The sequence below is a fragment of the Ammospiza nelsoni genome, chromosome 9 (assembly GCF_027579445.1).
Source record: "Ammospiza nelsoni isolate bAmmNel1 chromosome 9, bAmmNel1.pri, whole genome shotgun sequence".
Classification (NCBI taxonomy): domain Eukaryota; kingdom Metazoa; phylum Chordata; class Aves; order Passeriformes; family Passerellidae; genus Ammospiza; species Ammospiza nelsoni.
This window is the reverse complement of record NC_080641.1, coordinates 33,748,762-33,762,468: the sequence shown is the minus strand read 5'-3', so window position 1 is coordinate 33,762,468 and position 13,707 is coordinate 33,748,762. Positions and strand designations below refer to the sequence as shown.

At 42.4% G+C, this 13,707-nt stretch overlaps 1 protein-coding gene across 15 annotated transcripts in view; it reads right to left on the bottom strand.

Annotated features, from left to right (window-relative positions):
* NFIA (nuclear factor I A) overlaps nucleotides 1–13,707 on the bottom strand; it is a 243,631-nt gene that overhangs the window by 47,235 nt on the left and 182,689 nt on the right. For 8 of the 15 annotated variants that reach the window (XM_059478569.1, XM_059478571.1, XM_059478570.1 and 5 more), the window contains 2 exons: nucleotides 9,267–9,353; nucleotides 8,133–8,171 (listed from right to left, as the gene is read on the bottom strand). The exons of 5 other annotated variants lie outside the window; for them this stretch is intronic. In XM_059478569.1, the coding sequence (XP_059334552.1) occupies nucleotides 8,133–8,171; nucleotides 9,267–9,353 (126 nt within the window). The remainder of the gene's footprint in view (nucleotides 1–8,132; nucleotides 8,172–9,266; nucleotides 9,354–13,707) is intronic. 2 more of the 15 variants (XM_059478574.1, XM_059478580.1) reach the window with 1 other exon arrangement.

Below are 13,707 nucleotides of genomic sequence, written 5' to 3'. Positions count from 1 at the left end.
CTAAAAGGCAGCCATATTTTTCTTATAAAGCTGAAATACAGACAAGATGCAGCTTATTATTGCTACTGAAACCTACTCTGCTTTATTTTTAGAAACCTGTAATAGCTGGAGCATTTGGATTTTTACAGGTTTTTTATGAGTTCTGTCTTTCACTCCTTGGTTTTAGTAGATTATTGCAAATGGATCTTTTAAATGTGCCGCACGACTCAAGGCACAACCAGAGAATGGAGTTCTCTGAGTTCAAACTCTTCCTCCCCTCACTCTCTTGACTTCAAAGATATTTGAAAGTTATACATGTATGTGGTTCTCTTTCACTTTCAATTTTTTTTAAAGGGTGAATAGTATTTATGTCTGCGCTGGAATTATTCTGGAGTTGTTACAATGCCCTTGAACTGCATCAAAGGCTCCCAGTGAAAATCAGAGTTATGTTGTCACTGGGTGAAACCTCTGCCATGGACAGGCAGAAATGGTGTGGTACTGACTGGTTTGGTACACAGGGTGAGAATAACTCCTGTTGATGCCGTAGCATAGCTGTGGCATCAAAAAAATTAATGGAATGAACACATTGCAACGGGCTTTTAAAACCCAAGCATTTCTGTGTATGGTACATGCTTGGATGGAATAATTTTACAGGATATAAATGAAAAGTATGCATGTTTGTCTCTACTAGCCTATATTTTTGCAGTTACAGATGCATCTGGGTATTCTGATTATCAGAATGTATCCAGAAAACTCAAGATTTCCCATATTAACAGCCCATCAGGCATTCTGCATATCCATAAGGATATAGAAAAACAAAGGTGGAGATTTCAGGGGGAAAAGCAAAATATCATGTAGTGTGCAAGTTGAACTTCCACCAGCAAAGTAATTTAATTTTATTTCCAACTCTGTGTTTTATAGTATTTAATTGTTAAAAAAGTAAAGAGAGAGGCCTGGACAAGATTATCTCTGGGCTATATTATTAACTTTATATTTAATAAGACTAGTTTTATAGTCCCAGGGATGTTGATTGCAATATGCAGGAGCCTTCTTGTACTTTATACTCTGCACTGCTGGGCCTTAATGGTTTCAGTGAGGCTTTGGAGTTTATATTTCTGTAAGTTAAACAAAGTGAGGGGATGGTTTGAGTTCCAGTGTTGTATTTGCAGCTTTCTGTCTCAAAACTTGTTTGCTACAGGATTTGCTGTTATGGTGGCTTTCAGGAAAGGTTACAGACTTAACATTTGAAAAATCAAATTTTAGAAGTGACTATGGTGTAAGAAAAATATTGGGTTGGGGTGTAATTTTTGGGGTTTTTTGGAGTTTTTTAAAATTTTGTTGTTGTTTGGGTTTTTTTATGTGGTCTTAGGGACTTTGGAGTAGGAACAAAAGCAAAGATTAATTCAGTTTCAGGGGAAGAGAGAAAAGGAGATTGAACTGAGGTGTTTCAGTGAAATATTCCAGAGCAGCCTGCTGAATTTCTGCTCCAGTGGGATGTAACTTAGTCATGGCATGTCCACATTCAGGACAAGGACACTCAGAGGAATTAATGGTGCTGCTGACCCAGATTTCCCTATGATGGAAGAACTGGGGATGGAAGAAACACCAAAGGAGTGTCAGCCCCAGCGCTAAGTACAAAATATTGTGGACACTCCAAGAGACTTTTATGCACAGGGGAGGCCACTAAAATTTTCTAGCAGGGGATCTGCTTCAAGAGCAGGGCTGTGCAGCCCATGAACAGGGACCCAGGTGGGACATGAGTTACCTGAGCCCTGGGCAGGTGACAGAGGCCAGGGGAGGGATGAGATCTCAGCTCTGTGGCTCAGGAGCTCCCTGCTTTCCCTGCCCACAAACCCTCTTCAGGGCAATGATAATAAAGCTTCTAAAAAAACTGAAACAGTTTCTCTTTTACCCCTGCGTTTGAAAAAAAAAAAACAACCCTGCAGGACTCATCTCTAAACCACAGCAGGGAGAAGGGGCAGAGGGAGTGGAAAATGGTTAAAAGCTGCAGCAAGTTTGTGTGATTGTGTCCAAACACTGGAACTTGAGGAGCTACAAAGAAGCTGATGAATGACCTTGAGTGTGGCATTGCTGAGCAGTGTCATGTTCATATGGGGATGGGTTTTCTAAGGTTGAGGCAGAGGCTTTAATGTGAAAATAGAGATTTTAATGTAACCATGTGCAGGGAAATTGAGTATAAAAACAAACTGAAGCGCTGATAATTGGTTGCTACTTCTTTTGCTCTATTTGTTTGTTATCGTTCTGATTGCCATTATTATCACAAGTTTGGTTCATTTATTTATTTTTTTTTCCAGGGTATTTTGAAATGTATTGGTTTGGAACAGTCCAACTATACCATGTTTTTGTTTTGTTTGGGGTTTGTAATGACACATTTTATTTTGAGTGATCACATCCATCAGATCTCAAGAAAAAGATGGCTGCTTCCTAGTTCAGAAGAATATGCAAACAGGAGCTTAATTACATCACTTAATATTGACCAGGAGAAAGAAGAAGATGAGCTTGCCAGCTCATTTCCAAAGCATGTTTTGTCCTTTAAGAGGGGAGGGTATGACAGAAAGTTAGGCAGTGCAAAGCAATTAGCATCATTCACATTTTATGTTGCGCTAGCATGGTGCTCTAGCAGCAAAATTCAAACATTCTTTGAATGGGTTAATAAAAGAAGAAATACAGTCGGCATGCAAGAAAAAGGTTTCCAAGAACAAGCCAAAATATGTCCCATTCTTCTAAATTTATCACAGCCATGTCACATTATCCTTGAGACTGCCAGGAATGTCAATTTTTTTGCAATTTAAAAAAAATATCTCATTTAGCACCATATGTTTGGTTAATGTGCCTGATATATCCTGCGTATTCTTTAGTCCATCCATTCCTAATACTCATTTTCTGCTTTTTTTTTCCTCCCCTTGCTAAGCCATATGTTACAATGCTGGTCATTCTATCGAAGCTCCTTTCGGGAGCTGGGAGCGAGGGGACTCCTGTTTAATCACCCAGAAAAAACTTTGAATTCTACAAGTCTCACTCAGGTGAGCAGCCTCAACACTTGAGTTAGTTGTGGGTGCCTGGTGCCTATGAAAATCAGGCCACCTATGAGGTGGCACAGTGTATGTTAACTGTGAGGAAGGAACTAAAGGTAGGTGGCTAAACATTGAATTAGGTGTTTAATTTCTGGCACCCACGTTTGAGACTCTTGGCTAGTTTTAAGGGTCTTCTGCTCCAAACCTAATGAGTTTTAACACATTTAGCGGCCTGCAGTCCGCAGGGCCCCTCCTGTGCTGCTCAGGGATGCAGGAAATTAAAAAGTTCAGGCTGAAGGTAGCTTGGGCAGAGCTGGGGATGCATCCCGGGAGGACGGGGCTGCCTTGCACAGCTTTGCTCAGCGTCGGTCCCGGGAGCCACCGCGCTGAACAGCAGATTTCAGCACTTCACAGCACCCTGAGGAAGGGGCAGTGCCAGCTCTGAGGACACCCCTGAGCCCCTGCTCTCCTCTCTCTGCTCTCTGGTGCAGGGCAGCAACAAATTGCAATCTCCCCCAGCCCGTCTCAGCTGTGCTGGCCGGTGGAGAGGGAACGGAGCCAAGGATCCTCCCCGTTCCCTGCCTCTCTCCATCCATCTGCTCCGAGCAAGGAATAAACAAGAACAGCCAGAACACAACGGCTGGGTAACCCAGGTGGGGGTTAGAAGTGTTCCTGACTATTCTGTGGATAGGACTCTTGTCCAAATCACAGCCACACCTGGCGCTTCTAGGGAGCGCAGCTTTCAGGATCCAGGTCTGAGTCTCCTCTCAATGTTATTTAGAGTGAGAGAGACGAAAATCAGACTTAGTCTATTTTCATCTTATGGCAGCTTTTAACTACAGAATAAATGGGGAAGTTAATTGCTAAATAAAAGAAGAAAATAAAGGGATTTGTGGCATAAAACGCAGATGGGAGCCTGAGTGGGTGTGCTACTTTAACTTACTGTACTTGTGTTCATGTGATTCCATATGTATGCCAAACATATATGGTCTGAGCCTGCTCCCATTAACATAAATCTGTTTTATTCACTGGACAGAGGGAACCTGATCAAAGACCATGATGGTGCTAAATGGAACAAGATGTGTACTTTCGTATTTTTTTCCAAAAGGAAATATTAATTTGACATTGGTTTTTCAGTCGAGAAGAATTTTAATTGCAGTACACAATAAGCGGAAAATTCAGACAACAATAATCTTGAAACTGTTAGCAGCATTATATTTCTATCAAGGAATTTGTGCGCTTTTTTTTCAACATTAGAGCTTTCTGAATTTTCATTAATTTGGCATTTCCCTAAACACACGAGTTATTATTTTGTTCATTCCACATCATGCATCACACCCTTCTGCTCAAATGCATAATGCAAGCGCAAATGGGATCCTTGTCCTTGGGAGACTCTGGTTACTGGAGCCATTGGATGTTGAAGTCCCGCAGAAAGACTTTCCAAAACTCTGCACTTCGCAAACCTCCAGCCCAAGTTTAATGAGTGCACAGGAAAACTTCGTGTTCCTCATCTTCTAAGGGGCACTGGAGCACTGTGGTGGGTTTAATTCCTCTACCTCCTTATGTTTGCCAGTACTAGAAACGCACCACATAAGAGTCTTCCTTGAGTACAGCTAAAGGTCTTCAAATGTTCATGTATGAGGCTGATATATATTTAAATGGACCAGAAAATGATGCGTGAGAATTGAATGCACGAATCCTCCCCAGAACAAACAAGCATCTGAGAACCTCTTTTCCATGTACCTGCCTCGTGCCTTACTAAAAAAATCAGGATTAACTCTGATGGAGTCAGCGGAGTCACAGCAAGAGGAGAACAATCCCCCTTCCCTCCAAATCTACACCTGAAAATCCATCCAATTTCGCTTGATTAATTACTGACATTATTCTACCTGCACACATCTCACACAACAACTCCATCTCTCGTCAGCTGCGTTTGTAGACCAGCTCATATTCATCTCCAAAGACCTTTGGATAATTACCCCAATATTCCCAGCAGCTCTCTGCCACTAGACTCTTGATGGAGATTTCATAACAAAAGCTATGAGTGAAACATGGTCTGGATCCTCCTTCCCAAGGCACACTAGGAAAAGGAATCATGGAAGCTCAGGTATTACCAGGTGGACCATGAACTCGACAACATGCAGAACAAACAGATGATGCGGAAAAACAAGTCGGCTGTTGAAGGAAAAATACTGAATATATGGGAAGCATTTTTCAAGGAATTTTCATCCTTCTGTGCGAATTATTCCAGCAATTCCACTGAAATCAGTATCAACAGAAAGGCTGATCAACTGCTCTATTTTTTTCCTTTAAATTCCTGGGGAATTCTTAATTTCAAGCTTCTTGAAACGTTGACGGCTACCCTCCTGCCAGTCATAGCAAGTCTGTTCAGTTTAGTGCTGAGCAAACTTTGTCATCAGCCGAGATACGATCACACTGACTTCCATCCATCAGTTTACTGTATTAATTGCTCCAGTATACACAAAATACAACACAGATGGAAATTCACTCATCCTAATGAAGTGCTCTTTAGTTTCTACGCTCTGAATGGGTACTGGCTCCCCTGGTTGCAGCCGGAGTTACCATGATCACTGATTAACTACCTGCCAGCGGAGCACCTCGCTTCACAAGGCTAAATCCAGCTTAATAAACAGTGATTTTTACAGAAGAAAAATGAAAGCTCCCCCTCTATCCACTTATCAAACTGCTGCATATGCATCACCAACACACACATCCAGTTTCCTCAGAACTCGACATCTGACAGATCATCAGGAAAGCAGAGCTAATCTATCCGTACCCATCAACATCGTATCATAGGTGACTGCCAGATACTTAAGAAGCCATCCAAAAGAAATGTCACAACTCTTTTTCAAGACACTACAAAAGAAATGTTCCAAATAAAATAAAGCAAATGCACGTACAAGTAAATGAGCCAAAGAACTTAATAAAAAGAGATTGATTAAAATGAGGACCAGAATGTTCAAAAAGGACTGAGAGAGAAAGAGAGAGAGAGGTGCCAAAGGCGCATTAAATGGATTCAATGGCTTTAGGTTTTAAATGCTTTTGGACTCCTCAGCAATTTTTAGCCAAAAATGATAATTCATGTTGGAATCAAAATTCTGATGTCACTTAGGGAAAAAGAAGGTTGAAACTTCTCCTTTGCAAATGAGCACAGATCCATTTACGAAGGAGAAATATCACTTTATAGTGATGGACAACCTTGCCTACTGAATTTTAAAGCCGAGCACTTCAATATTCACAATTATTTTTACATCCTACCCCATGAAAATCTGCCTAAATTGTTTGGTACAACATTCTCACAGAGGTACTACCTTGTCTGCTTGTATCTGTGTTTACAGCATCATCTGGATTGTTTTAGGTCGCTTAAGTTAGGCTTCATTCCTGCTCTGCCACCCAAGCAGTTCTTTCAATAACTAATAAACTAGTACTGAAATCTAACCAATTTCTTCAAAACATAATTTCATGAGTTATATATTTAAAAACTTTAATGAGAAGAGCAATAAACAGCAGGATAACAGTTCAATTCTGCCTTTGAGTTAATGTCAGCTTCGGCATAATTTTCCATTGTATAAATATATACTGCGAGGAGAATAAAAAAAAAATAAATTTCTAATGACGTCTTTAGACATCTCGTCTAAAATTCATGACTACATTTGTTTCATTTCAAATGCTACTTGAGAGTTTTTCAGCACACTTGGCAGATTAGATATAGCAGCAGGGACAAACTGCAGCCATCCATAGGAGAATATACCTTTATGTGGGTGCTTTGGGGATGGAACATCTATAGCTGCAAGGCAAAAAATGCCATCATAAATTTGGATGGCATTTACAAAGCCCTCTAAAAAGTCTTTGCATATGATTACAGCTGAGGTATGATATTTTTGCAAGTAAAAGACCCAGAATAGATTTATGTTTCAACTATATCTTCCTGAAGATGCATATGGATCCTAAATTGTGAGTGATACTAAAGGGAATCTTTAGTAACTGAAGAGGACGGAGTAAAATTTTTGGGTTTTTTTTAAATTTATTTAATTTTCTTAAAAATCATTTGCTCATTATTTGCATGTCATCAAACCATCATTGGCTACCCAGGCTATATATAACAATGATGGCTGCTGAACGCCCCAGGCATGAGATGGAGATGGGTAAATATGCAGATTTTCTGGACTTGTGACCTCAGTTACTGCATGGTAATGCTTTCAAATGGCTTTTATGATGACAAGACTAAGTTTGGTGCTAATATTGGTTTTCAAGATTTAATCGGTGTACAGTGCCATTGAACATGTGTTTTAATTAATAGAAGAGCTGTGGCCAGGATTGAAAATAACCCAGGTGATTTACCACTGTAAAGCCACCTGATTTCTGCACAATTTGAGGTGAACAGTTTATAGGTTATTCCAAAGGAAGAAAGAGTTGCAAACCAAATTTGTGTGCATTGTGCCAAGGGATTTATAATTTGGCAGGTAGAGAGTGGACTCATGGAGCTGTCATATTTTGGTGTCCAGTGGTTCCTGGTGTTTTCACCCTCTGACAATCTGACAGCCACAGGACTGACCCCTCCACAACACCAGAAATAATCTGTAGCTGCCGTACTCCTTCCTGGGAATGTCCACGTCCAGCTGCAGGCTGGGATGGCTCTGGGCACCTGCCACCACGCAGAGAGACTGGAGCCACTTCCCCACAGGTGACAGCAGCCAGGTGAGCTCAGCCTCCCTCCCTGCATCCCCAGTGGCTCCAGGATTCCCTGGGGAAGGCAGAGCATTGCACTTTGGCTTTGGCACCGTTTCCAGAGGGGCCTGGATGGCCCTGCTGCCTGCAGGAACGCTCCTGGGAGCTGCCCAAGGTGAAAGCAGAGAGGCAGAGGGCTCCCAGGGAAAATCCCCCTGCAAATCCCATGACAACGGGCACGGCAGAGGCGACACGGGAGTGCCCCCTCCAGCACCCTGGCAAAGTGCTTGGCACCAGCTCTGCCCTTGCTGGACACAGGAGAATCCACAGCAGAGGGGGCACCTGGCACATCCCCCCCAAACCACCACAACAACTCTGTGCACCGAGAACGAGAGAGAGCATTGGCATTGTTTGAATAAGCACACCCACCATGAAGTGCTCCGCGGTGTTCGGGGTTTCTTAGATATCCTGATTTTATAAAAGAAAGTAAAAGAAGAAAAAAAGAAACAAGGTGAGAGAGAACACTATCATAATTTTGTAGCAAGCAGGATACTGTGTGAAATCTTGGCCCAGTGAAGTGATAAAAGGGGAAGCTTTCAGTTTGCTTAAGGGAAAATTTACGAGCAAATAGAGAAATTACCAAAATACCACATTGCAGAAAATGGGTGCATTTAGGTTCAATTAAGCTGTAAAAAGGAAAATGGCACTTTAGCTTACAAAAACCAAGGGACACAGGGAGCTATCAGAAGCAACTTTGCAAGATTTGTGTGCGTGAGGATGCTGCTTCACTGGACCAAGAAAGCTACAGTATGGGACAGGATTTTTCTTTTATCAGACACTTTTGCTAGATAGCTTTGTCCAACCTCAGAAACTGCTGCTCTGGCATTATGAAATAATCCTACATAACTTGATCTCATGAGCTTAGGAACACAGAAAAACAGCCATGCCAAATCAGATTACAGGGTTCCACCTAGTCCAGAATCCTCTCCCTGACAGTGGGAACTAATGGACGCCTAGAAGAGAGTAAAAAACCAGGGAAAGCATACAGTGGTAATTCTCCAAAACACTCTCCCAAATGATTTGTGATTCAAGGACTTCTAGGACAAAGTTGATATCATGCTATTGAAGCTGCTCAAATCCAAATGCACAGATTTACATCCCCCCCTCCTCCCCTTTTTTCGTTTTTTTTTTTGGATTTCTACCCCCATGAGATTTCTACCAGTCACACAGAAAAGGTTTCACAGTTTGGTGCTGGCAAGTCCAGCGTTCTTGCCACTAACTCAGAATGAGCTAACAGCTTTCAAAAGCCCAATGATGTTATGTGTATAAGAGCATCCAACACTTTTTCCTATGTAAAAAAAAGTGACATGTATGCTGAGGTGCTCTAAGTGTAAATACTTTGGGAGATTTGATTTTTTTTAACATTAAAAAAAAAAAAAAAAAAAAAAAAAAAAAAAAAAAAAAAAAAAAGCAAGGATCTGGCTGTAAATTGATATTAACATTTTCCAGTATATGTGTAAAACACATGTTTCAGAAGAATAGAAGAGAGAAACTGTCACTCACTGGGAAGCTTTAGAGCTATCTGGCTCCCTGGGAAACTGCATGCAACTATTCTGGTGTCCAAGGGTTTGACCAGTGAGTTTCCTCTTCCTGCAAAGAATGAATGCAGAAGTAATAGAAAGTCTGAGGGGGGAGATTTTAGCAAATGGCTAAAGATAATCCTATTCTGCCCACTCCAGCAGGTAGGAAGGAGGTGGTGGTGGTGGTGGAAGAAAAAGGGAAAGAGGAGGAAGGGCTCCGTGTCCCTCCCAGGAGCTGGCACAGGGAAGGGAGCACTGGAGGGACCCAAAGGCTGCAGGCAGCTGAGCCCAGTGAGATCCTTTGTGTGTGCTCACCCCAGCCCAGCCACACAAAGCCAGCACGTTCTGCTCTGATTCTCAGGGCCTGGCTGTGGCTCCTCTTTGGGATGGAGCACAGGGACTCAGCACTCTGGGCTTCACTAGCACAGAAATCCCAAAGGCCCAGACAGCAACACTGGCTTCTTAAGTATCCTTACTATCCTCTATTCAGGGGGGGTTTAAAAAATATTTTAATTTTAATTTTAATTTTAATTTTAATTTTAATTTTAATTTTCATTTTCATTTTCTAATCAAATCAGTGCCTACACATGAATTTTTTGCTTCATTTATTAAAAGAATCAGTGAAAGCAGGGTTTAAAAAAAAAAAAAAAAAAGCTTATCCTTACATTTTTGATGGCATATTGACTTTGTAAGAGTCTACAGGCAGGAGTGATATATCAGGGAGTCCCTATAACTTTACTTAAAGCAAAAATTAGAAAGTGATCGGAAAGTTTTATAGAGGGGAGCAGAAACATAATTTTAAGCCTCTTAAAATTGCCTGAACTGTGAAATCAAGTAATGAACACTAGAAAAGGATCTGTCAGCTGGAATCAAAGCTTAGACTAGTCAGCATTTTCTTCCTAAACCTTATTATGGCAAAGATTTTTCATCTCTGCACTCTGCTCAGCCCAACAAATAAACCAAGTTGACCTCCACCTGTTACCCGGTGAAGTTGGCTGTCATCTCTGACTAAACCCTTTTCTTTCCCTTCAAAGCCCTCGGCACCACTGAGAAGGTGGGAAGACACAGCTGTGCACTGACTCAAATTGATACCAGTTCATAACCAGACAGCGTTTCACAGTACAAATTACAAGCAACAGAGGAGAGGAGGGAGGGGGGGAAAAAAAAAAAGAGGGGAGAAAAAAAAATGTAGTGCCAATGAATTCTGGAAGGGGGCAACATTTTTCATCCATTTAACAATGAGATTTTCATAAAAAGAAGTTCTTTTTTTTGTTTGTTTGGGTTTTTTGTTTTTTTTTTTTTTTTTTTTGTTGGGGTTTTTTTTGTGTGTGATATTATGGACGAGCATTTGAGGCAAGGAACATTTTGCTTATGCCATAACAATGAACCTGTGCTAACACCACAGAGGAAGGACTGAAGAACACAATGGAAGCTATTTGTATTGCTTTTATATTTCATAACTTGAATGCATTACACTGGTTCAAAGAGGTTCAGCTCCAATTGCACGTGGCTTTCTGGACTTAGGAACAAGTCACAGCTATGTAATGCAACACTGCTAAATAAAAAAGAATTAAAGATTATGGAACACAGAACAGCAAGAAACGTGCCATGAGGAAACCCCTGTAGCTGCTGCAGTCACTTCTTCAAATACATCATCGTGGCAAAACCGTGTGAGAAGCTTTCTAATACAAAGACATATCAGAAAAAGCCATTTCATATAAAGTTGGACTTCTCTGGGTGATTAATGCTACGTTCAACAAAGGAGACAGTGTCTGTCTAATTACATTAAATACTTATCTTCTAGGGATTGGCAGGGTGTTTCTGCTCAATGTCACTTTTCATGACAATGTAATGATAGATCCGTTTACTTACCAGTGCCATTAGCAAAAATTGTACTGTTTTCTCAACTGCCCTCATATCACGAAAATATTTGATTAACATACTGCAGCTTATCTAATACTCTAAGCAACATATTCTGCATAGTTTTCTCTCTATTAAAAGAACAAGATTACAGCTTGTAAAATTTTTATTGCACTCACACAGAAATAAATGAATAATGTGTGATAATAGTTCAAGTACCTTACTAGTTCACAGAACAGGTTTATTTGATTTAAAATATTAACTTGTACTTGAAATATTAAGATTTTGGGAGAAACAAGCAAATAAACAAAGTCAGTACTCTGAGGCACTACTTCCCATCCAGGTCTTAGTTATTATTTCCTTTTCATTTCAGCACATGTTTTGAAACTTTTAATACCTTAGGGGAGGGGAGAAAAAAAAAAAAAAAGGGAAAAAAGCTTTCATTCCTTTGCTGAAAAATAGATATGGCCATCTCCCAAGTCTTTAAAATTCACCACATTGTGAACTGACTCTTTGGAGTCGTGCTACTGTGCCAACATCCAGGAAACAATAACCCTCTGGAAGAATGTACCCAGCCAAGGCAGTTTATATAGTAACAAGATAATTTCATAAACTTATATTGAAGAGCGAGGCTGTGATGTAACATTCTAGCAGTATATATCAGCTACCTGATATTTACTAACAAGGTTAAACTCCTATCTGTTTGTCTCAGCACTCTTCATAATTCACTTTTTAATGGATGGACAGGAAAAGTCAGCAGTGTATGGCACAGATCATTTCTGAAATAGGACAAGACAGCTTACGGCAGTAGCTGCTCCAAAACACCCTTCCTGTTCCCACACAATCGCATCAAGCCTGGACTCTGCAGCTACAGGGCTTCAAATCTACTCGTAAACCCTTCAGGGGCGTGTTTCTATTTCCAAGTAAACTGGTAAATTTGGAAAACAGAGGGTCCCGAGGAGGAGGAGGAGGTGTCACCGTCACCAAGAGAGCATCAGCTCTCAGCTGCTTGGGATGGCACTCCTGGGCAGGAGAAGGCAGGTGGGGAGCTGCCTTCCCAGCAGGTGAGGAGGGAGGAAATCCACCCCATTTTGCTGAGGAGGGAGGACATCCACCCCATTTTGTCAAGGAGGGAGGACACCCACCCCATTTTGCTGAGGAGGGAGGACACCCACCCCATTTTGTCAAGGAGGGAGGACATCCACCCCATTTTGCTGAGGAGGGAGGACACCCACCCCATTTTGCTGAGGAGGGAGGACACCCACCCCATTTTGTCAAGGAGGGAGGACACCCACCCAATTTTGCTGAGAAGGGAGGACATCCACCCCATTTTGTCAAGGAGGGAGGACATCCACCCCATTTTGTCAAGGAGGGAGGACACCCACCCCATTTTGTCAAGGAGGGAGGACATCCACCCCATTTTGTCAAGGAGGGAGGACACCCACCCAATTTTGTCAAGGAGGGAGGACATCCACCCCATTTTGTCAAGGAGGGAGGACATCCACCCCATTTTGTCAAGGAGGGAGGACACCCACCCAATTTTGCTGAGGAGGGAGGACATCCACCCCATTTTGCTGAGGAGGGAGGACACCCACCCCATTTTGTCAAGGAGGGAGGAACACCCACCCAATTTTGCTGAGGAGGGAGGACATCCACCCCATTTTGCTGAGGAGGGAGGACATCCACCCAATTTTGTCAAGGAGGGAGGACATCCACCCCATTTTGCTGAGGAGGGAGGACACCCACCCCATTTTGCTGAGGAGGGAGGACATCCACCCCATTTTGCTGAGGAGGGAGGACACCCACCCCATTTTGTCAAGGAGGGAGGAACACCCACCCAATTTTGTCGAGGAGGGAGGACATCCACCCCATTTTGCTGAGGAGGGAGGACATCCACCCAATTTTGTCAAGGAGGGAGGACATCCACCCCATTTTGCTGAGGAGGGAGGACATCCACCCCATTTTGCTGAGGAGGGAGGACACCCACCCCATTTTGTCCCAGCTCCTCAGGCAGCTGTGAAATGGCAGCGAGGACGCACCAAGAGCGGTTCACTCGCGCATCCGCGCGGCGCTGCAGGATCCACCCAAAACTGCCTCCAAATCCCCTGCAAGTGACTCTTGCAGGGAGAGGGTGACACCACAGCCAACTGCCACATGCGACTCTCCAAATTAATGATGGATTTAGGATATTCATTCCCTGAGCTGCGAGGGTTCGGGGTGTGTCGGCAATTATCGAGATATAAGTCTGACACACATTATCCTCCTATCAATGTCATCTCCCTTAGTAGCCAACAGATTATCAGCAGCTTTGTGATATTCCAGGTGTCAAAGAAGAATTAAAACCACAACAATTGCACAAACAAAGGGACAAAAGATGGGATACGTGTTTCTGAGCCCTGCATATCAATTTAATATGTGCAGCTGACAATGATGCAAATGTCCTCGGGAGAGAGGCAGCAAGATCCGTGCCCAAACATACACACACCACTGTCAGCAAGATGGCAGGGAACAGAAGCAGTAGGATTCCCAGCCCAGGACACATGCCTCAGCAGGCAGAGCAACCC